Consider the following 25,354-nt stretch of genomic DNA (forward strand, 5'->3'; position numbering starts at 1 on the left):
AATACACAAGGAAGCCGAGACGTGCTGATTAGAAAAGCATGGGCATCTCACTTAGGAAATTTGGGATGAAACAGCTTGAAATCACAGCTAAGTAGTCAATGGGCAGAAAGAGAGGTCTTGGGCTGTATCGTATTAATGGCTTGATAAGTAGACCCATGGCACAAGGCAATCTCTCAGAGCCATTGGGGGAACTCTATGATGTTTCGCTCTTTATTCTCCGCATGTTCTGTCATTTCTCAGCTGTGTTTCCAAGGGAGGCTAGAGCATGGAATGGTGTTACAAAAATAGAACATTCATTTCATTGTGGACTCAGAAACCACAGAGGTTACCAAGACAGTGACCTTACTAGATGTAATGGGAACTTTAATGGATACTGTAACTTCAGAAGGAATGCCCCCAAAAGAACCTCCTCAGATTTTTATTGTTTCAGAGTTCATAACATCCAAGCACCCTACTTTGTCACTGAAAATGAGTCTGGGACCAAAACAAATGTTACTTTGACCTTAAGTAATAGCGCTGTAATTTACTGTACTTTCACAACACAGTATGACTGGTTACTACAATACATTTACCATGTGATGGGGGCTATATCTTAATGTTGTTTCAGAATGTGTAGTTGATTCTGTTGATGCTATTGACGTCATACAGTTTATTCTGAAAGTATTTAGACCCCTTTACGTCTTACACATTTTGATAAGTGGACAGCCTTATTCTAAAATGGATGAAATAAAAACAATCCTCAATTATCTACACACAGTACCACATAATGACAAAGCAAAAACTGGTTTTTAGAAATGTGTATAAATTTATGACAAAAAATCTACTGAAATATCACATTAAAATAAGTATTCAGACCCTTTACTCAGTACTTTGTTGAAGCACCTTTGGCAGTGATTACAGCCTTGAGTCTTCTTGGGTATGATGCCACAAGCTTGACACACCTGTATATGGGGAGTTTCTCTCATTCTTCTCTGCAGATCCTCTCAAGCTCTGTCAGGTTGGATGGGGAGTGTCGCTGCACAGCTATTTTCAGGTCTCTCCAGAGATCAATTGGGTTCAAGTCTGGGCTCTGGCTGGCCACTCAAGGACATTCAGAAACTTGTCCTGAAGCCACTCCTGCGTTGCCTGGCTGTGTGCTTAGGGTTGTTGTCCTGTTGGAAGGGGAACCTTCGCCTCAGTCTGAACACTCTGGAGCAGGTTTTATCAAGGGTCTTTCTGTACTTTGCTCCGTTCATATTTCCCTCGATCCTGACTAGTCTCCCAGTCCCTGCCATTGTAAAACATCCCAACAGCATGATGCTGGCACCATCATCATGGAGAGTCTTCATTCCCAGGAAGATTCGAGGCTGTAATTGCAAAATGTTTGCTTTGTCTTTATGGGATATTATGTGTAGATTGATGAGGAAAAGAAACAATTTAATACATTTTAGAATAAGGTTTTAACGTAACAAAATATGTAAAAGGTCACAGGGTCTGAATACTTTCCAAATGCACTTTATATTGCACTGGTTCCACCAGCCATCAGTATTATCAGGACTTTGTGTTCTTATGTATTCCTGTGTGTCTTTATTGTCCCTGTAGCTATGTGCCCAATGCTGGTGACAAATCCAATTTCCCCTACATTACTTTTATTCAATTAAATTATTCTATGTTTAAAACACACTACCAACCACTTTGTTTTCCAGAAAATATCCACGTTGCAAAAGTAATATTTCTAAGCTACTGTAATGTGCACCTGGACCCTTGAAAGACAAGAAGATAGCGCCGGTTACTTTCTGTACAATGTTCCCTATAACCTCACTATATTGTGCTCTGTGTTCCCTTAAAAATATATATTATGTCTCAACACAACTAAATCACCCACTACCACTCAATGCTGTCTCGATAAACCCAGACTAAATTTTTTTTTTTCTAAAGTCCCTTTCTTTATGTATTTGTTATCACCACTTTTCTTCAACCCCAAGCTCTCAGTGTGTGAAAGGGTATTTTTTCCCCCCTCCATTTTGCTCAGGGGGGCCAGATGACTTTTTTTTGCCATATCTTGTCTGGCATTTTCTTCGATGACTGAAAATGCCTCCAAGCTTAAGTTGTTCAAATGGCTTTTTTTCCCCTCCATGAACTTCTTGCCTCATCACTTATTCATTGCTTTTGCTGTCCCACAAATTTTCTCTCAAAGATAAACTGGGAAGGGAAGTGGACTCTTGTCGCCTCTACAGGAAGTAAGGTTTCAATGAAATCCAGCAAATATCAATGCTAAATAAATCTAATTGTTTCTACTTTACAACGGTTAGTGGAGACCAAGAGAGGAGGAGCATAGAGAACAAAATTAAATTAAAGAGGTTGTACAGACATTTGGCCTCTGGTGCTCTTGAGCCAAAAGGGGTCCCGTAAATGGACAGATATTGGCCAGAGATGACATAATTTGACTAAAAGGTATATAACTCCCATGAGCGAAAGCATATTGCTAGGCAAAAACAAAGGATTGTGTGGTTTCTTGCGTTAAGTGACTGAACATCACAAAAGCATCTTTAATGAAGCGCAAAGCTCAGCTTCTCAGGCTTAGGAAAAATCTCCCTCACCTTGGGTTTTAATCAAACATACTTTGCCCACAGAGCCATCCAGACCCTTTATATCATCATGCCAACGTAATATATACGTTTCTAATTTTGTCAGAAAGTCGTTGTCATTGCAAGTTAAAGCGTAACGTTAGATAGCTAGCTAACGTTAGCTGGCTGGTTCGCTAGATCTGTGTAGTAATATCTCAGAAAATAATTTGCATTGCTAGTTATAGCCTATTGTTAGCTAGTTAACTAACATTGGAACCTAGTTGGCTAGCTTTAGCTAGCTAGGACAATCTGTTTTGTATTGCTAGTACTCTATGGATTGGGATTATGGTTCATTGTTTAGCTAGCTGCATGTCTAAACAAAAGACTCCAAGTTAAAGCATACTGTTAGCTAGCTAATGTTAGCTGGCTGGCTCATTAGCTAATATTCTTGAGACTAACATATTTCAAAGGTGCAATAAACCAAGCAGGTTAAAATGGTGAGTGCCTTTGACAGTTTTGACCTCAGGAGGCTCTGTTTTGTGCAAGATTGAAAAAGTGAACTCATGCATTGGAGTCAATGAGGTACAAGACACAAGATTCAGGAAGGAAAGTACTCCGGAGAGTGCAATCTAGAACATAAACCTAAATGGTTGCCAACTCCACACACTCATGGCAAAATCTATAGATATAGTGCTGTCAGTATAGTGCTGTCAGGTCCATCATTATTGGCACCATTGGAAAAAAAGAGTGAAATAAATAATACACACACTGAGTTATAAAGTATGCACATTATTTGTTTTACTACTATATTATTTTAAACAAATACAATTAAAACCAAATAGATTTTGTTACACAAGTAATATTTTTTTCTCACAGAAAGATAGGGGTCAAAATAATAGGCAACACTCTTTTCAATACCTGTCAATATCTCACCTTACGAGGATAATGGCACTAAGCATTTTTCTAAAATGTTTAATGAGATTGAAGAACACGTTGGGATCTTAGACCATTCTTAGACCATTCCTAGATTTCATTCCATAATCTTTCCAGATCCTTGATACCCTTCGTCTGCACTTATGGGATGCCCTCTTCCATTGAAAACCATTAGGTTCAAGCAATATGGCCTTTGCAAAATGTTGTTCTTTGTGGATTTTGATGTGCTTGGGGTTATTGTCTTGCTACAATATCCACTTGTGGCCAAGTTTCAGCCTCCTGGCAGAGGCAACCAGGATTTAGGTTAAAAAGTGGGAAAAATACAGGATCAAAATAACCAAATAACATTAAAGATCCACCACCATATTTTACAGTAGGTATGGGGTTCTTTTCTGCATTTGATTCCTCTTTTCGATGCCAAACCCACCACTGGTGCTCATGTGATCTGACCATACGGTACTAATCGCCAATACCGTTTAGCAAACTCTAAGCGTTTACATTTGTTGGATGACATAAAAAAAGAGCTATTTGTCAGTAGCTAACATAGATTTCAAACGATTAAGAGCCACAAAGAGAAAGGGTCAATTAAGAAGCAAGTAAAATACACAATTACATCTTTATGTCACAATGAAGTAAACAGCACAATCAAGCTACATTTACATAATTGAGTGGTAGACCTAATTCGATCTGACTTACATTGGTGAGCATTTTCCTTGGATCCAGGTTTTGTAGGAAAACTTCTCTGGTTTGTCTCAACTGCTGTGCTGTGAGGGAGCAGCTGACTTTCTGAAAGGCCTCCTTGTCAAAGGCGCTGGTGAATTCCACGTATCTATCAAGAGCTGTTCCACTGCAAAGGGTGATCCTCAGATCGTCTTGCCTTGAAATGCCCATCATCTGGTGAAAGGACAGGATGAGCGTCAGAAGTGTTAGACGTAAAATAGAAACCCGTCTGATTCAGCTTTCTTACCTGGACTTTTATGTGTGTACTTTACACACACAAGCACACACACACCAAGCACACACACACCAAGCAGCCTTGTCAGCGAGGAGCGTATAGCCTGGCACAAATAATGGTTTTCCTCCTCCTCGTCTGACATCAGTTGGAACATGGCAAGGTATCGATGTGGAATATCTGAAGGGGCCACTCACAGATCACACTTATCGCTACAACAGCTGCATTTCACCCAAACACAAATGTGCCAGCTAGAGCAGTGTTTCTCAATCAACTCCTGGGGTACCCCCAATATGTGACATTTGTGGTTTAGCTCAGCGCTAACACATCCGATTTCATTATTCAAGCACTTGGGGATTGGTTGATTAGTTGAACCAAGTGTGTTAATGCTGGGCTATAACAAAGATGCGCACCCCTAAGAATCGATTGAGAAACATTGACTTCTTAAACTGTAAATTCTCTGCAAGTCATACAGTATATCTCTCCTGAATCGATTGGAACAGTCAAGAAATGATGTCCTTGCAATACATTATTTTCAATCATATGGGTAGGTAGGTAGCCTAGAGGTTGGAGAGGCAGACCTGAAGCCAGAAGGTTGTGTCTTATGTGGGAGAGGGGGTTGACAGAAGAGCAGAAGATTCATTTTGGATTGAAGATTTGCGTTGTGTTTGTTAAAGATGCACTACGCAGAAATCCCCTCCGGCATTTCCTGGTTGCTAAAATTCAAATAGTTCACCTAATTTCAGATTATTGTACCATCTAAACAGTTGTGAAATATCTTTTCCATAACCACAAATATTGTATTTTCTGTTGTTTGAAGATGGTGTACAAAACCGAAAGCAAAAGACACAAAAACAAACCTTAAGAACAGGAAGCATAGAAATAGTGCACATAGAAGATATCTACGGTTTCTTAGACTTGCTTTCAATGAGAATGACAGATCTATAATGTGCATTTGTTCTGGTCACCCAAAACGTTATATCTTGTTGTTTCCAGACCACTCTGCAGTACTATGCTGTGAAAAAAGTTATGCTGACTCACCTCATTCAGGTGAATATTTGAGGTAATCAGACCGTCGGCTACCGTCGATGGCATGGCCAAGTTTTCCCTCAGATATGTGGTGAACATTTCATTGTCATTCAGGATACTTCTCAGAGGAATGGGCTGACCTTAAACATGAAGAGCGAGAACAAGTAGTGTGCTTTCACTCGGGCAGAATTCGAATGGATCTATTCTTGGAACATCTATTCCAAGAAAACTATTTTTGAGGGAGTTGTATCAGTTTGTTTTTGATAGACAGGCATGTAAAACAGTATACTCCATAGGTGTGGCGAACATCAAAGATGGGTTTGGAAAATGTGATGTTCCTTATTCATTTGATATTGACAGCATCCTATTGATATATTTAAGTGTAGCATTTCCCAAACTGCTTTGCTTTGCTTTTTGTGTTTAACATCACTTTGAGAGGCATTTGGTTGTAATCAGAGTTGAAATTGTATTGTATTCCACAGGTGAATGTTGCAATAAAACGTGGATAAGAGTGAGGGAGGGTCACCAGAGGAATTGTTTTAGTGGGAGCTGGCATATCGTTGCTAAACATGCATCAGTCAGTTAAGCAGTCATTTTGTACTGATTAGATGCCCGCTGATAGTCTTGGTCGAAATGACAACATCAAAACCAATCGACTGTTTAATGTAATCCTCCCCGCTTAGACTGGTGAGAATGTCTGGGTGCAGATCACAAGCCAAAGACAGCCCATTACTACTTCACTCCACAATGTTTATCTCTTAGGCTACATGGTTCGTTGAGTATTCTCAAGAAATCTCCTTTTGAAACAAACTCATGAGTAGCGATATTGGAGAATATGCAGAGAACATTTTGACTTGAGCCACATACATGGCATTGTAATATGGTAGAAAATAAATGATAGTATGTACCTATGACGTTTAATTCATGCTTATAGGAATTCAAGGTAGAGATACTTATCCTGTCCTTATACTCTTACTAAAACTACTACTACCTCTGTCATTATCATGTTCAACACCATCAATAAGGTAGGACAACATGACACTTGTACAGGTCGAAACAAAAACATGCTCTTGGCTCTGTCTGAACTTGGTTACCGGGCGAGATTGGAGTCCCCACCCCAACACTTTTCAACATCTCCGGTGAGAAGCACAACACAATCACCTTTGCCATTTATATCCCTTTGATATCCCTCTGCCTCTCCCTTGTGTTGTATGACCTTTCGCCATGTCGCCTCAGACAGCGTATCCCATTAATTAAGCCGTGCCTTAGATCTCTGATGGATTTAATCTTGTATATTACGAGCCTGTGACCCCAAAATGCAAATACGGTTTTGGGTGCGATGTTTGTGTGAGCCTCAACAATGGCTGGGTCCACTTTTCCCTATTTGCAAATTAGGTGCCTTGTGAAAATCTGAATATCATCAGGCTAAATGAGCCTAATGCAAAGTAGCAACTTATGAAGATAAACGATCTGCCACTCCACACGGCAAATTAGATCATAAATAATCAGTTGTCATTGTTTTTCCGAGTGATCTCAGAGAATAACAAATCCTCCAAACTGTCACCCTCGTGAATGGGCTACTCTAGTTGATAAAGGACCGTGGTCAAATCTATGGCAAAGTGATTGTCAGTCTGGTAAAGTATTATACTGTTCCAATTACTGCTGAGCCATTAGTCAGTGGCTGTAAAAGCTTTATTATTCATGAGATATTCAAGGTTTGGCTTAGAACTTAGTTCATTAATATGGTCCTCAGTGTATTGAACAGTGAGTACAGGATCAGTTAGGTTGGTGTGCTGAAGTAGATCATCAATGCAATGGGCTCAGGATTTTCTAGGGCCCTAAAAAAAACTGTATGAACAATTTGAAAACGGTTAAAACTCTGTACCTTTTTCACGGTTAGATGTCGGTAGAATCAAAACCCACTGGTCCACATCATCGGAAAGCGTCTGGATCTTGGTTATGATGGATCTGTTCGCCAGAAGTGACTGTAACTCGATCAACATCCCAGCAATTCTGGTTGGACGGAGGAAGAATATAAAAAGTCTTAGACTTTTGCATGGCTAAATGAAAGATAGCTAATAGGCCTACTTCAAATCTGATGTTCTAAAGGAACATCAACGGCTAACTGACTACCAAAACCTGCCATTATCAAGGTGAAATAATGTAACTCAAACTAGGATCATTTACAGTACATTTGGAAATTGTCGCTGTAGGCTAATGGCTTGAAAACGGTTGCCCCTCTACATACATGGAATTGTTGAAGTTGTTGACTTGTCCCGGTGCTTCTCCCGGCGTGGAATGGTTGACACATGGGTTGTCTATGTTACACATCATGCCTTGAAGCCAAGGCAGCACCCCGGCGGAAGGCATGGCTTTATTTGGATAATGACCTTGAACCCCAAAAAATAAGCTATCATTTTCATCCATACATGAGCACCTTTCTGCAGTGTCCTCAGATGATGGCTTTAATTAGGGAATTGCCAAGTGTGTGTGTTCATGTTCTGTGTCAGCTGACTTGTGTGTCAGTGTCAGCAGACTCGGCGGCCATCTTGCGTACTCCCTTATCCACTTTAATAGGATTTTGACTAGATGGTATACAGCTATGGTCAGAAGTGACTTTTCGTAGCCGGTTAGGAGAACTTTCACAGCAAGTTAGGATAATTAACCTAACAGGTTAGGAGAAGGGTTGGGCTTATCTAAAATGCAAAAATTATCCCAGACGCAACTCAAATATGTATAGTTTGATGTCACTTTGACATAAGCTGCACTTTGACATAAGCCCATCTAGCCATTACCCTTGGATTTGACATGTCAGGTGAACTCACAACAAGCATGGTATACATTTTAGGACACCCATTCTCCACCTGGCCAAATGTCCCTACTTCCTACTCATACTTTATGTCAAAGGGAGTAGGGGTGTCCGAAAATGTACATTATACTAATGAGAGTTTGTAGGAAGAGTGATACTGAACAGTGTGTCATAGTCGTAGGTATGACATTTGTTGGGCCACGGTGACATTGCTACTTTATCAGGTGACAAAGTTACAGCAGCAATTGGAGAAAGGAAGGGACACGCTTGCATTTCACGATTAGAAACATTGTAATTGTAGTGCAATAGGTTTCATTTTGGGGGAATTGATATAGTGTCACATTTGGCATATGATTTGTGAGCCTATAGTTTATTTGTAAAGCATCTATTTAAATTGTAAATACTTTATGCAGTTTGCTTAAACTGGGACCGTTCTACTTACATTCGCCCTGGTAAATGGGTTGGGTGGTTGATCTCACCCAGACCAGGATGAAGAACAGAAAGAGAGGCCACAACAGCTCCACCACCAGACGCACCTGAATTGAAGATGAAGTAGACATGATTACCTCATGTTAAATCATATTATATCATAGTACAGTATATTACCTCATGAATCCCATTCTAGTCTCTGTGTTTGTGTTGCTAATGCCTGTGTTCTAGCCCTAAATGATAGGGGTCGACACTTGTTGCTGTGTTGCTAAAGTGGAGATGGGGTCACATTGTTTGTCGTCACAATAAAATACCTTGTCTATTCAAATCGGCATGCCAAATGCATAGACTTCTGCAACAAATGCCATGTAATCTAATATGAATAACATGCCATGCATGTTAGGTTATGACATTTACTGTCCACAATAAATAAAAACATACGTACCAGCATTGTTTTGAAACGGTGGTTAAACAAAACTAAACCAACAATGATCAAATGATTAAATACATTCGCAGAATGGCTGATCATTTTCTTGCCTTTGTTCATCAATTGCGTATTTTAGACCCACTTTTGCAAAACCATAAATGCAATTGTCATCAATGAGTACAACATTCACTGTAAAGTGTTCTGTTCACAGAATATCAACAGGTAGTTTTCATCAGAAGAGAAAAAAAGGTTTGCAAATGTGTTCTCTATTTCCAGCTATCAGTAAGTACTACTACACAACATTGTATATGGCTTTAACAGTAGAAGACCAGGTACAATATCGGGAAAGATCTGAAGAGAAGGTAAGATAATGAAGTGGAGTTACTCCTAAGTTATCATCTCCAACACTGTGACTTTCCATTATAGAGCTTTGCTTTGGTGTGGACTGTGGCCTATACATTCATATCAGTTGTGGTTCCTCCACTGTATTCCCCTTTCCTTGTTTCTACTGGGGAGTGTGTTTCTGCTTGCCGTCGGAACATCCAAGCCTATGTACAGTTTTGAATACATGGACTTGGATTGTGATGACACTAATGAATGACAGTGGAAAGGAATTCCACAAATTAACTTTTAACAAGGCACACCGGTTAATTGAAATGCATTCCAGATGACTACCTCATGAAGCTGGTTGAGAGAATGCCAAGACTGTGCAAAGCTGTCATCGTAGTAAAGGGTGGCTACTTTGAAGAAATTCAAATATGAGTAGGTGTGTCCAAACTTTTGACTGGTACTGTACATAAAAAAATAGTAATTTTGCATAATTCTGCACCTTTTGATAGTTGTATTACAAATTTTGATCATCATGATTGATCAATCATGATCATAATTTTTAAAATGACAGAATAACTTTGTTTTGTCAGATTTGACTCAAGATCAAATCAAATCAATTCAAATCTTATTTTATTGGTCACATACACATATTTAGCAGACATTATTGTGGGTGTAGCGAAATGCTTGTGTTCCTAGCGCCAACAGGGCAGTAGTTTCTAACAATTCACAACAATATACAAACATCTAAAAGTAAAGGAATGGAATTTAGAAACACATAACTATTAGGACGAGCAATGTCGGAGTGGCATTGACTAAAATACTGTAGAATAGAATGCAGTATATACATATGAAATTAGTAAACCAGTATGTAAACATTATTACAGTGACTAGAGTTCCATTATTAAAGTGACCAGAGATTCCATGTGTATGTATATAGTGCAGCAGCCTCTAAGGTGCAGGGTTGAGTAACCGAGTGGTAGCCGGTCTGTGTGGGTGGACCATTTCAGGTTGTCAGAGATGTGTACGCCGAGGAACTTGAGGCGTTCCACCTTCTCCACTGCGGTCCCGTCAATGTGGATAGGGGCGTACTCCCTCTGCTGTTTCCTGATGTCCATGATCAGCTCATTCAGTCATGGGTGAACAGGGAGTACAGGAAGGGGCTGAGCCCGCACCCTTGTGGGTCCCCTGTGTTGAGCATCAGCGAAGTGGAGGTGTTGTTTCCTGCCTTCACCACCCAAGCTTAATGATGAGTTTGGAGGGTACTAGGGTGTTGAAGGCTGAGTTATAGTCAATGAACAGCATTCTTATTTAGGTATTGAAGTTGGTCTAGGGTGTCAAGTAAGGTGGAGGTGATATGATCCTTAACTAGCCTCTCAAAGCATGATGACAGAAGTGAGTGCTACGGGGCGATAGTAATTTATTTCAGTTATCTTTGCTTTCTTGGGTACAGGAACAATGGTAGACATCTTGAAGCAAGTGGGGACAGCAGACTGGGATAGGGAGAGATTGAATATGTCCATAAAAACACTCCAACCAGCTGGTCAGCGCATGCTGAGGAGGCGGCTAGGGATGCCGTCTGTTCTAGTAGCCTTGTGAGGGTTAACACACTTAAATGTCTTACTCACGTTGGCCATGGAGAACAAGAGCCCACAGTCCTTGGGAGCTGACCGCATCGGTGGTACTGTGTTATTCTTAAAGCGGGTGAAGGTGTTTAGCTGGTCTGGGAGCAAGACGCCTGTGTTCGGGAGCAAGACGCCGGTGTTCGGGTGCAAGACGCCAGTATTCGGGAGCAAGACGCCGGTGTTCGGGAGCAAGACGCCGGTGTTCAGGAGCAAGACGCCGGTGTTCAGGAGCAAGATGCCGGTGTTCAGGAGCAAGACGCCGGTGTTCGGGAGCAAGACGCCGGTGTTCGGGAGCAAGACGCCGGTGTTCGGGAGCAAGACGCCGGTGTTCAGGAGCAAGACGCCGGTGTTCAGGAGCAAGATGCCGGTGTTCACGATGTGGCTAGTTTTCCCTTTGTAGTCTATGATTGTCTGTAGACCCTGCCACATCATCTTGTGTCTGAGCCACTGAACTGCGATTCCACTTTGTCTCTGTACTGACGTTTTGCCTGTTTGCGTTAACCTTTATGCAGGAAGTCGTGTTCTTTTGAGGAATGTATTAGCAATTGTGACGGTATACTATCATTTTGTTGAATGTATTTACGTTTTGAGAAGGCAACTTCATTTTGAAAATGCATTTCCTGTTTTGCAGAAGGCCACAGAGTTACTTGTCTTGAGAACACGCAATTGAGAAAAACTGTAAAGGTCCTGATGATTCCAGGGAATTTGAAACAAAAACTATAGCAACCCATCTATGATTACCAAAAATGCAGCTCTCTCACAGAGCCGTCAGATGTTTCAGTAAATTGCATCACCTCTGCAAAATCACCTGTTATGTACAAATGTGCTTTTTTCAAATCATTGGGTATGGTTCAGTGACGTGAATGAGAGTTCACTGGAGCGTGTGTGTGTATGCACATTGGCGTGTGTGTGTGTGTGCGTATCGGCGCCTGTGTGTGTGTGTGTATGCGTATCGGCGCCTGTGTGTGTGTGTGTGTCAAGGCATAGTCATTGCAGTCAGGTCGGTCGGCTTCTATATCCCTATACCTTTGAGCTTTTACAGAGGATGAGACTGCAAGCTTCACTGAATCCTCCACTCCTCTGCCCGGCCAAAGCTAACTCACCTCATCTCCTCATACGCTGTCTGCATCCCAAATGGCACCATATTCCCTATTTTGGGCTGCCCATTAAGGCTCTGATCAAAAGTAGTGCACTATATAGGGAATAGGCGATCATTTGGGACACAGGCACTGTCCATCCTGCTATAAATGGAACCTAAACCTGAGTGTCTGGACCCATGGGTCTCTTCCCTTCGTTAATATGTCCACTTCACCACCCGCCCGTATCCCTTCTTACCACATCAAAGATCTCAGCCTTTTATTCCAAATAACCCCGGGGAATGAAGAATGGAGAGAAAAAACGATGGACCAAATGGAGGCTTGATGTGTTCTCTTTTAGTTTTTCTCTTAGTCTATCTCTTCATTTGCCCTTTGCAGAGATGGCTCGGAACACTGTGAATACAATTTCACCGTGGCATGGGAGATGGGAGGCTTTTCACCCCTCCTAGCTAATCAGAATTTCAATGGGACTCTTGCCCTATGTTATCTCACTTACATGCATCAACTAGCCACACACTTAAAAAAAGGGTTCCAAAAGGGTTCTTCGGCTGTCCCCATAGGATAACCCTTTTTGGTTCCAGGGAGAACCCTTTTTGGTACCATGTAGAACCCTTTTGGGTTCCATGTAGATATTCTGTGGAAAGGGTCCTCATGGAACCCAAAAGGGTTCTACTTTGAACCAAAAGGGTTCTACCTGGAATCAAAAAGGGGTTTTCAGATTCTAGATAACTCCCCCCCCCCCCCCTAAGAGTGTAGTCGGTGAACATGCTAATGTTGAACCAACTCCTATATGCAGCCTGGAAATACTTCTGCCATGGCAACTTGTGTAGCTAAGGGGCAAGGTAGGAGTACCTGCGTTCCCCTCTTGACTAGAGTTCACTTTGAGAGGGAAATTCAGAACAACAGTCAAAGTGCTCAAACAGCGGGAGCTGTCTACAGGCTTCGCAGGGAGCCAACTAGGGAGAAAGATATTACAATGCTACATCTCGCCTCAACTCTTCACCTCCCTCCCTCATTTAGGCTTTTACGCGTCCCTCGGCGCCTTCTCTCTCTCCCTCCGCCGACCTTGTCTAGCGGCGTGTTCATCCCCCCCATCATCTCTAGTGGAGTGACCTAGCTGCTTAGAGAAATCAGAGGCAGCGCTAGCCTGGATCACAATGCGGCTCTCGCAACAGTCCATAGCCTTAAAAACCACTGCTGCTCTTCTACTGACAGGTCTATTGTTGTCAGTCCTCTCAAAGGTGAACAACTTATGGAGTCTCTATGGCATGTGTCATGCCATTATTATGCCATACATAATGAGACGGCATTGTGAGATGGTCGTCTGCAGTGGTGTAAAATACTTTAAAGTACCACTTAACTTGTTTTGTGGGGTATCTGTACTTTACTATTTATATATTTGACTTTGACTTTTACTTCACTAACTTCATAAAGGAAATAATGTATTTTTTGCTCCATACATTTTCCCTGAGGTCCAAAAGTACTCGTTAGATTTTTCTGTCCTGCTAAGCAAAATGTAAGCCAAATTCACACACTTATAAACAGAACATCCCTGGTCATCCATATTGCCTCTGATCTGGTGGACTCACTAAACTTGCATGCTTCATTTGTAAATGATGTCTAAATGCTGGAGTGTGCCCCTGGCTCTCGGTAAATAAATAAAAAAACAAGAAAATGGTGCCATCTGATTTGGTTAAGGTATCTTTACTTTTACTCAAGTATGACAGTTGGGTACTTTTTACACCACTGGTCCTCTGCCAATACAGTAGTTGTACAAGTTGTCAAACCACATGTTACTGTATATAGGTCTTTTGTTTGTTGTTACTCAGTGTTGTAGCTTCTCCAGTGATCCACAATCCATCATAAAATAACTTAAATGAGCCACACCATGTGGATTTGGTTGATACAGTACATAATCACTCAGCTATTTCTTGCTCCACAATGTTATACTGGATGTATCCAAAAGTCAAAGCACATTATCAATACGAAACTCCCAGTTTTTGAGGGATGTCTTGGGTCATTTCACATATCTTCCATTTTCATCAGCCTTACATGTGTCCGGGAAATTGTGGTACCACTGAGAATGGGATTTATTATAATGTATTCCAGAGTACCAGAGGAAAGAGCGAGGAGAGAAGGATCATGGGGGCTCTCTCAATACAGGGCTCTCTAGGCATTAGCCATTGGACACGGTGGTCTTTGTGAATGGATAATCTCTCCCTATGAAATTATGTGAAATGTTGAACCATAAAATCAGTTTCATGCCTTTTATAAAATCCCCAAAAATGCTTGGTCAGTGATTAATTGAATTGGTCATTAACCTCTAAAAGACCCTTTCTCCTTGTTAACTCCCATCCAGTTTCCATAAGTCAATATCCCATGTTTCTTTCCCTTGACATGTTCTAATTCAAAACAGAGCCCCACTTGTTTTGAGCCCCACATTTTTTGCTAAATGTGTTTGTTTGTTTTTGCCAGTAAACGTGTCACATATCAGTCTCTTTTCCAAGCTTAAAATGATAAACATTCAACATTGGCCTTGCTGTAAATCCAGCATAAATTCTGCCATGCTCAAAACAACTGTTAATACAGAGCTGGGAAATCTGACTTCAGTGAGTTCAAGACAACTGGGAACTTGGGGAAAAAAATAGCTCCGTCTGGGAAAATACTTTTTGAACGGTCATCCAACTCCGAATTGTAAGTCGGGAACTCAGGCCTCTTTCTAAAGCTACAACCTGAAGATCACTGACGTCATCATGATTCAATCTTGTTTTTTTTCCAGAGTTCCCAGTTGAAAGCACCATAAATCCAAAGAATGTCAGATTTGCCCACGAAGGACCACTGCGCCACCTTCATGTTCAAGTGAGCACAGCACAACAAGGTGAAAATGTCTTGTATGCTGCTGCATAAATTATGTAATCGGCCAGAGAGATATGTATACTGTGGCTAAGAAAGTAATACTAACTGTATGTTATGTGGTAAACTGTTAGTAGCCCATGTGGCTCACCTAATAATTTGGTCTATTTACCCCGCTTAATTTCACGTACTGTTCTGACTTGGTGGTGCACATGTAGCCTGTAACCTGTTTTAGAGAAATGCAATCATTTAATATTGTAAGAGCTTTCATTGTCTGCTTTTACACCCCCTTCATTTATCCTACGGTTCTGACTTGGTGTACAGGGAGAACACTGTAAGAACGGCCCATGATCTGAATTCCATCGCTGTACATTTCAAAGGTGCTGAACAAATAGTTCAACTGACTACGTCCGTCCTAGCTCGCTCATTCATTTCTTAATCGAATTTGCAGATTGCCTTGTATCCGCTTGTCGTCCCCTTATGCCATAGTTTATACATCTCAATTATCAGTAAAAAAAAACACATTTGTTTAAGCAAGTCAGCCATATCAGCTATGTTTTTTTAAAGGCAGTAAACTCTGCTGTTGGGACAGCTTTATGTAGGCCTTAGCAGTTTGTGGGCACCGTTAGTCACCATTGTAGGACCATTAATGTATTGTTTAGTGTTGTATTGTGTAGTGGCTTTGCTGGCATGCATCCCCCCAAAAATGTTTTAGTTTGCCCCCTAAGATCTACATGCTAAAATTGCCACTGGTCATCTGTATAGAGTATAAAGTCAAAACTTTATTAAAAAGCTGACATGAAAACTTTCCAACGTCTGCTGTTTTATGCTGGAATGAGGTGCAGCCTACTGTGCTTTATCCATAGGGAACCCGGTGTACTGGTGGGTGTTTTTCTCATCACCGTCACTATGAGAAAGTTTTTAAAAACTATGTGATTGACATTGACTGAAAAAATTGAGGGCCTTATTGTATCTACTGTGTAACAAACAATGGCATCCCTGGAGGCAGTATAGTTTCACTGACAACAAGCTCTGACCTAAGCGTTGCTGTTGTGGCAACATCTCCCTTAAGTCAGTAATGTCTGTGACCGTATCGCTGGTTGGTGACATCACAGAATATGATATGGCCCATACGCAATTAACTGCAGGGTTTTGTATGTTACTTTTTAAATGTAATCCTTTACACTTACTAGTTACCCGTCCATAATTTTAATCGGTAACGTAACTCTTGGATTACCCAAACTCAGAATGTGATCTGATTACTTTCAGTTACTTTTGGATAACTATCCCCTTGAGAGGCATTAGAAGAAGACAGAAAGGATCCATCAAATGCATCATCATAGTGGTCTCTGACTTGTGGTCAGACTTGCTCAGGTGGAACAAACTTAAACCTGTGCCTTTTTTCAATTCAGAATTGAATGTCATTGAGAAAACAGAATGGTGTCATAACGTATTTTTTCGCAAATATCCTTTCTGAATTTAAATTTCATCCAAGAAGTAATCATCTAGTTTTTCTAAAGTATCTGTAATCTGATTACAATTTTGTAATCAGATTACATGCAATTAGTTACTCCCCAACCTTGATTAGCTGCTACATTAGGTTTGTGTGAGAGAGAGGTGTGTGTGTAAAGAGAGCGAGGTGAGGAGCTAATGTCTACGATCGGGGACATTGGCCGGAGCAAAGTGATATTGGGAGTTGAACCTTTAATAGCCTGAATAAGAGACTAAGTCCTGAAATTCAGGAACTACAGTGCTTTAGGAAAGGGAAAGGGAGAGATTATTATACAGATTTGCGTCTGTATGTAGGCAGCAGCCTCTCTGTGTTAGGGATTGTTGTTTAACAGTCTGATGACCTTGAGATAGAAGATGTTTTTCAGTCTCTCGGTCTCAGCTTTGATGCACCTGTACTGACCCTATCTCCTCGATGGTAGAGAGGTGAACAGGCAGTGGCTCGGGTGGTTGTTGTCTTTGTTGATATTTTTTGCCTTCCTGTGACATCGGGTGCTGAAGTTGTCCTGGGGGGCAGGTAGTTTTATCCCTGGTGATAAGTTGTGCAGACCGAACCGCCCTCAGGAGAGACTTGTGGTTGAGGGCGGTGCAGTTGCCATACAGCCCGACAAGATGCTCTCAATTGTGCATCTGTAATGGTTTGTGAGGGTTTTAGGTGAAAAGCCACATTTCTTCAGCCTCCTGAAGTTGAAGAGGTGCTGTTGCGCTTTCTTCACCACTCTGCCTGTGTGGATGGACCATTTCATTTTGTCCGTGATGTGTACGCCGAGGAACTTAAAACTTTCCACCTTCTCCACTGCTGTCCCGTCGATGTGGATAGGGGGGTGCTCCCTCTGCTATTTCCTGAAGTACACAATCTTTCAGTTTGTTTTGTTGAGTGAGAGGTTGTTTTCCTGACACCACACCGTGAGTGCCCTCACCTCCTCCCTGTAGGCTGTCTCGTTGTTGCCCCCTTGTGGGGCCCCAGTGTTGAGAATCACTGAAGTGGATATGTTGTTTCCTACCTTCACCACCTGGAGGCAACCTGTCAGAAAGTCCAGGACCCCGTTGCACAGGGCGGGGTTGAGACCCAGGGCCTCAAGCTTAATGATGAGCTTGGAGGGTACAATGGCCTGGAATGCTGAGCTGTAGTCAATGAACAGAATTCTTACATAAGTATTCCTCTTGTCTAGATGGGATAGGACAGTGTGCAGTGCGATGGCGATTGTATCGTCTGTGGACCTGTTGGGGCGGTATGCAAACTGAAGTTGGTCTCGACACAACCCTGTCTCAGAGGTCTACAGAAAATTCCTTCTACCTATATGGCTTGGTTTTTGCTCTGACATGCAGTGTCAACAGTGGGACCTTATATAGACATGTGTGTGACTTACCAAATCATGTCCAATCAATTGAATTTACCAAAGGTGGACTCCAATCAAGTTGCAGTAACATCTCAAGGATGATCAATGGAAACAGTATGCACCTGAGCTCAATTTTGAGTCTCATAGCAAAGGGTCTGAATATTTCATTTTTTTATACATTTTCTAAAAACCTGTTTTGGCTTTGTCATTATGGAGTATTGTGTATAGATTGATGAGGAAAACAATTATTTAATCCAGTTCATAATAAGCCTGTAACATAACAAAATGTGGAGAAGGGGTCTGAACACTTTCCAAATGTACTGTTTACTGGAATGTCACTGACTCATATGTTGCTTCTATTGTATGTCCTTCTGTATTGGATGAGAAGATGACGATGGATCGTCAATGTTACATAGTTTTCAACATTCCAGTAAAAGTCCAAGCTTTCTCGTGAAATTGGAGGGCAGCTGGTATCAAACTCGCTATGTCACACTCCGCCCTAAGATGAGGAGTCAACAACCATCAACAGAGACCTGGAGGATGACTGGATGTTTTTTGCTTATTTAGATAATTTTATAAAAGTCTTTGGACAAAGTTCACTTTGACCAGGAAATCAGCAAAGCGCATGACGAGCCCATTTTGCTACAGTAGGACCGAGACAATTGAAATTGTGTCATATACACATATCCCTAAGGTATCACGTTATATAGAGGGTTGTTTTGGTGGGTAAAGGTATAGTCTAGCTTTTATACAAACCTTATACCACTCACTCCCAATGCCCCCTCTGTTCCCATCAGGCTGACTTTGTAAAAGCTAAAACACAGGCTGCAAGTGACATAACATTTGGAAGGTGACACTTTCAACTGTGTGTCTGGGAATGACTTGTTCTCCAGCGAGGGAATTAAGGCAGCATCTCACATTAATATGGACCAGTTTTAGGACAATTCCCTCTACTCTTCCACTATCACAATACCTTAGATGTCTTTGTCCACGAGCACACGGTCATGTATCCTTCTATATCCCGTATGTGGCCGATCTTAGCAGACATAGATTGATTTTATACAGAGGGTGTGCAGTTACCTTTTGTCTCTTCCGAAGAGTGAAGTTCTTCCACAGGAGCAGACCGAGTTGTGTCAGGAGACCCATTATGCCTTATCCAGGCAATATCCTGCCAAAGCGTCGTTATGGCAACCCCCACTTAATAGACCCTAAATGGAATAAAAGCAAGGTTTTTGTTTTAATACAGAGAACAAGCGCATCATAAGGGAACGCCACTAATCACCCACTTCTTTTTAAATCTTCAACGTAGAAATGCTACCAAAAAGAATTGACAGAAACTTGTTACAATTGGAGCCATCCCAAGATTCACCAAACCATATTTTAAAAATGGAAGCAAAGTACTTAAGCAAATGTTTTCATTTAAGTCTCCTCCATCTCCACCAACTGAAGTTTGTTGTAAGGATTTTTTTCAATTAATAGTGTAAAAAACTGTGTAAAACTAACAGCTGTACAGAAAGACTAATGTGAAGGCCAAATTACAGAGGAGGAACTAATTGATGCAATTAAAGCCTTTAAGTCCGAGGGCTGGATGGCATACCAGTTGAGGTACTGTATATCAAACCTTTTTTTCGATGTACTCAGAGATCCGTTATTAGCGTGTTTTAACCACACCAATAAAAATGGTAGACTATCATATACTCAGCACTATTACTGAAATGGGACCCAGGTGGTAAATATAAATATCCAGTACAGCTTAAAAACCGGAGGCCCCTTACAATTCAGTGTTGTGATGCAAAAATTATAGCAAAAATGCATAGAACATTGAATTAAAAAGGTACTGTCTGATGTTATTCAACCTAAATCAGACAGGCGTTCTACATGGACGACACATTGGAGATCATTTAAGACAAGTACTGGAAACAATAAAACATGATGAAAAATCTAGAAAATCAGGCCAGGTATTAATAACTCATTTTGAAAAGGCCTTTGATAAAATACAACTAGAATTTGTATGTAAACACCTGTACTATAGAATCTCTCATGGGCCTACAATGGGTCAGAGTTATGCCTGAGGTGTAAAATAGTAAATAATGGCTACTTCTCAGAAAGTATTCAACTGTCAAGAGGAGTGAAACTATTGGCACATCTATTTATTATGGCTATCTAAATGGTAGCTATTAAAATTAGATCCAACAACAATATCAAGGGCTAGAAATCCCAGGGCTTAAAAAGAAAAGGTATCATTGTACACTGACTAATCTACAATTTGGATCCCAGCAACACCTCATAGAGGATCTAGATAATTTGTCTAACCTCTCAGGATTACAACGAACTATGATAAGTGTATCATATTATGTATTGGATCGCTAAAAAATACTACTTTTACATTACCATGTAGTTTACCAATAAAGTGGTATGACTGTGAAGTGGACATAATCCGTATTCAAATCCCGAAAGAAAGAGATGATCTCACTACGATACATTCTAATTGAAAGTTAGCGAAAATAGATAAGATCTTGCTACCATTGAAAGTTAAATACCTGTCTATTTGTGTGGAAAAATCTCCCTGATTTAATTATTTAGTCAAATCCCAGTTTATCTATAAATCCAAACAGGTTTTCCAACAGATTAGTAAGAATGGCTCACCCTTTGTTCAAAAATAGCCCTTTTTTCATTTATTGAGACGACAACCCAACCTCTCACTTTTGGTTATTTGAAAATGAAATAACTATTTTTAAAACAAGCCGTAGAAAGCTGGTTGCAGTTTCAGTTCAATCCACCAGAAAAGACACAACAAATATCTATGGAAATGTCTGCTCAATCAAAAATGACAACCAACTCATTGCAGCATTGCTGGAAAAAATGGAGTGAAAGAAGGTAAGGAACTTGTCTGTCGGCCCTACATTAAGACCAAAATTGGTTAATTAAAGAAAATTGTGATAAATGAAAAAGTATTCCAGTTTAATTTAATAAGGACCCAAAAATTGACAGATGCACCATACAGGTTGCAAAATAGTTGGGAAGAGACTTCCGATGTGCTGATACCATGGCACATGGTTTATGATCATTAAATCACTTGTTTTGGTACTACCCATATGGAGCTAGTTTCTGGTCGCAGGTTCAGGAATGGCGGAAGAATTTCAACATTTACCTGGAGCTAACTCTGCAAATAGCACTACTGGGAGACTTTAAAAGCCATGGTCAACTGATCAATAATACTTCTAGTAAAAATGTTCATCTTTCATTTACAATCTGTAGATACTATGAGAATAGAAAGGTTCAGGACCCAGGTAAAAAATATATGGCAAGTAGAAATCAAAACTGGAGGGTTTTCAGTGATAGATGGGAGGGGTTGAGGGTAGCTGAAGGGTGGGACTAAAAACAAACAAAAACAATAGCTAATATAAAATATACGGTGTCCATAAAATGCATATAGTGTGTGTAAACTGCAAGTTGAAGCCTAAGAATTGTTGTCAATTAGTTTACTCCAATTAGGGAAAGGGTTGTGGGGTTAGTGGATTTATAGAACCTTACAATCTACCTACAATAGTAAAGCTGATCTAACATAGAATCAATCGCAACACTCCAGCTACTTAATAAAGGATAGAAATGCATTGCTTATAGGGTATATTCTTTGTACATGCATCCACAGGGAATGCATGTGCATTACATTCCAAATAATTCAGTCTAAAGATAAGAGGCAGCTGTTTATTTCATATGTAGTATTTACAGTATATTCATTATTTACCAAGTATGTTTTATTCATTGTTGAAAGGGGCAATCTGGGATTGGTAAAGAGCTGAGGGATTGGGCTTGATACACCACTCTCAAATGAATAGACAGAGCTATGGATGTAAGAACAGACCATACTGTGCATTATGTTAAAATGATAGCTTCAAAACATGGCTAAAACTATCGAGTGTTTGTTTAGAATTGCATTGGTATAAAGAGTGGAATACAACTTGCTTATATTTTGGGTTCTGATGGGGTAAAACAGTTGAACTAAACTCATGAGGATTATATACTAATATCCCTGTATTATAATAGCATTTATTTAAAATACCTAAAAAGAACGTAGCAATCCCAGATGGTTGCCCATATCTAAAATGTACCGTTGCAATATGTGAATTCTAGGCACAAACTGTCATGGTTCTACCTGTCACCAGAGGGCGGCAGAGACCGCCCTAGAGACATTACAGACACTCGGGTGTGTCCTATTTACTCATTATGATTTCCCTGAAGAGGTGTGTTTTCTGTTGTCCTTTGCAGGAGCTTGAATTTGTTCACCGTGTGCGTTCATTTCATGATTGAGTTTGAGACGTAGCGCTTGTTTTTCAAGTGTACTGTGATCCGGCGGCTACCATTTCTCAGTGAAGTATTATGTTTATCCTTAACCACTGATTCCTCATCTGGTCTGTTCTCTGCACCTGGTTCCAACCTCACACAAACCAGTTGTGTGATAATTGATTGCCAACAAATCAACATAGATACAATTTTTTTCTGTTTGTTTTCTTTTCCCGATTTCAGGCGTTACTAAAAAGATTTACGAAACATTTTAATGGCCATGGCACACTGATTAAACACATAATCAACATATATTGATATACGATGGCATTTTACACTCATTGTGACCTTTATTAAAAACGGAATAATTGCACAACAGAAAGACCCTTACTAGGTTCACCTTTTTCTCCATTCTATTACGGTTACATTAGACATCACCACTGCTTTTTCCAAACCAAATAATACATTTAACCTGGTGATTTACCATCTCAATAACGTACCTAATCAACTCTCACTTCATTTTGGTAGTACTACCACTACGGTAGACAAGATCTGGTCCAGGGCATTGGTGAACGTGAAGGAACACACACTAATGCCCTGGACCAGAGCTAACACTTCACCAGACATCAGACACTGTATATGTAAATCATAGGCCATGTAGATTGACCTTAAGCTAGGATAGCTACAGTATGTGTATAGTATGCTGTTTTAATGCTGCTTTCAGATACTGTAACATGTCCTGCATAAAGACTTGTAGAACTTTAACAGCAAAAGGTTAGGATAGAGGATTTGCGTTTTAGCCTGAGGCAAAGCCCAGGACAAATATTTTGCTTTTAACTATCCATTTCCTCTTCCTTCCATTTTCACCCTGTATGTTTACATGATTTACCACTAGGCCTACTTCATAAATGTTTTATTTACTGTCATGGGGAAGTTGAGGTTACTGTACATACAGGTTTCCAAATCCCATTAGTGTTAAACTACTGTTTCCTCTAAGTAACAGACAAAACCAAACCTGTAAACTCCAACTTCTTAAGAGTCTTGTTAGGTCTATGGATTTGATCTGGAAAGGTACTATTAACTATGTCCTACTTTTTATCAACTCATACCGTTTATGCAGAAACGCATACATACATCTTATACCATACTATATACAGACGTAGGAGAGATGGTTGCAATATAGGAATAGGAGGGGCATCAACAGCTACCTGGAAGTGGATCACGGAGGTTAATAAATCTTTTGAAATATTACCATACCATAACATGTTTGTACCCATGTTTGATACAGACCAAAGAAAAAGTCAGCCGCACACTTCACTACGGGTTTTCCATAAACACATTTTCTCCTAGTGACAGAGGGAACACTTCTGAATAATTGAAATATGTTGCTGTGCCACAAGACGTCTCAATGGTGTCATTAGTTCCAAAGAGCCAAGAACAGAGCACAGAGCGAGGCAGAGGAGAGAGAAAAAGAAAATAACAGGCATGTAGTATGAGATAAAAGTGCTGATGCATGCCTGGCATTTGGGGACTTACTAAATCAGAGTGCATTATTTCAACTCCCGCAATGATGGAACGTGTAAACAGATATTTTGTCATCCGATCGGAGGGCAGAGAATGTTCCACCCCTTCCAAAGAGCAAATGCCCCCCCCCTTCTCCATCTTTCTTGCTACTCCCTCTCCTCTTCTCCTTGGCCCTCCATCTATCCCTGTTTTTCTTTATCCCCCTCTCTATTACACACTCTATTTATATGTGGGAATCATAAAAGTCGCTGAGGCAGGTTCAAGGGGACGGCTTATGGCAAAGTTAATTTTAATTAGTGCCTAAGGGGAGAGGTGAATTGCTGGGTCACGCAAGTATACTGTATCATTACCAGCTTTTCCCAAGAAATCACTCCCTGGTAAGACACATCAGTATCCAACACATTCCTCTCTAAATAGTGTGGTATTTGAGTTGACATTGATGAGGTCTTCAGTCACTAAGTTATATTAATACGGGAAACTACAGCTCGCATTCAAAGATGAATTAACCTTGGTAAAAGGTACTTTCAGGTCACCTTCATTAACCTACATATCTCGTCAGTGGCAGAAGTACTGCTTTACAAGTGATCATTATTGTGATAGAAGCAGGACATCCTACTCAAAACGATCCGTCAGGAAGATGAAGGCTTACATGTACACATTGTCTACACTCAAGGTAATAACCCTGTAGATTTACATGGGTAATAGATCAGTGGAGGCTGCTGAGGGCAGGACGGCTCATAAAAATGGCCAGAACAGAGCAAATGGAATGACATCAAACACATGGAAACCATGTATTTGATGCCATTCCACTCATTCCGCTCCGTTATTCGATACCATTACCATTACCACAAGCCCTTCTTTAACCTGTCTCCCCCATTCTTCTACACTGATTGAAGTGGATTTAACAAGTGACATCAATAAGGGATTATACTGTAGCTTTCACCTAGATTCACCTGGTCAGCCTATTTCATGGAAAGAGGTGTCCTTAATGTTTTGTACACTCAGTGTATATCAGATTAAAACAATAAAACAAATGACATCAGCACAGCAGTATTTGGCAGGTGCTTCTGATTAATCATCTAACCAAATGTTTTTAAAAAATGAATCCAGAGAATGTAGCTTGAACATCAAGGCCTGCCTATGACTGCAGCATTTGTTTATGTTTGCATAATGAAAAAAGTCATATGACATTAACTACACAGACAAAAACACATACACTACTGGTCAGAACACTTCATTCAAGGTCTTTTTCTTTATTTTGACTATTTTCTACATTGTAGAATAATAGTGAAGACATCAGAAGTATGAAATAACACATATAGAATCATGTGGTAACCATAAAAGTGTTAAATAAATCCAAATGTATTTAATATTTTTCAAATAGCCACCCTTTACCTTGATGACGGCTTTGCACACTCTTGGCATTCTCACAACCAGCTTCATGAGGTAGTCACCTTGAATGCATTTCAATTAATAGGTGTGTCTTGATTTGTGGAATTTCTTTCCTTAATGCGTTTGAGCCAATCAGTGTTGTGACAACGTGGGGGGTATACAGAAGATAGCCCTATTTGGTCAAATTCCAAGTCCATATTATGACAAGAACAGCTGAAATAAGCAAAGAGAAATGACAGCCCATCATTACTTTAAGACATGAAGGTCAGTCAATACGG

The 25,354-nt window shown here is 40.4% G+C and overlaps 1 protein-coding gene across 2 annotated transcripts in view; it reads right to left on the reverse strand.

Moving 5' to 3' along the window:
• Nucleotides 1-25,354, reverse strand: part of LOC109906504 (phospholipid-transporting ATPase ABCA1) — a 226,621-nt gene that overhangs the window by 194,722 nt on the left and 6,545 nt on the right. For both annotated transcript variants that reach the window (XM_031792012.1, XM_020504223.2), the window contains exons 2-7: nucleotides 18,957-19,084; nucleotides 8,712-8,805; nucleotides 7,709-7,850; nucleotides 7,346-7,473; nucleotides 5,473-5,600; nucleotides 4,176-4,373 (exon numbers count right to left, since the gene is read on the reverse strand). In XM_031792012.1, coding sequence (XP_031647872.1) covers nucleotides 4,176-4,373; nucleotides 5,473-5,600; nucleotides 7,346-7,473; nucleotides 7,709-7,850; nucleotides 8,712-8,805; nucleotides 18,957-19,022 — 756 coding nt within the window. In that variant the 5' untranslated portion in view covers nucleotides 19,023-19,084. The remainder of the gene's footprint in view (nucleotides 1-4,175; nucleotides 4,374-5,472; nucleotides 5,601-7,345; nucleotides 7,474-7,708; nucleotides 7,851-8,711; nucleotides 8,806-18,956; nucleotides 19,085-25,354) is intronic.

Source organism: Oncorhynchus kisutch, linkage group LG16, assembly GCF_002021735.2.
Source record: "Oncorhynchus kisutch isolate 150728-3 linkage group LG16, Okis_V2, whole genome shotgun sequence".
NCBI classification, from domain to species: domain Eukaryota; kingdom Metazoa; phylum Chordata; class Actinopteri; order Salmoniformes; family Salmonidae; genus Oncorhynchus; species Oncorhynchus kisutch.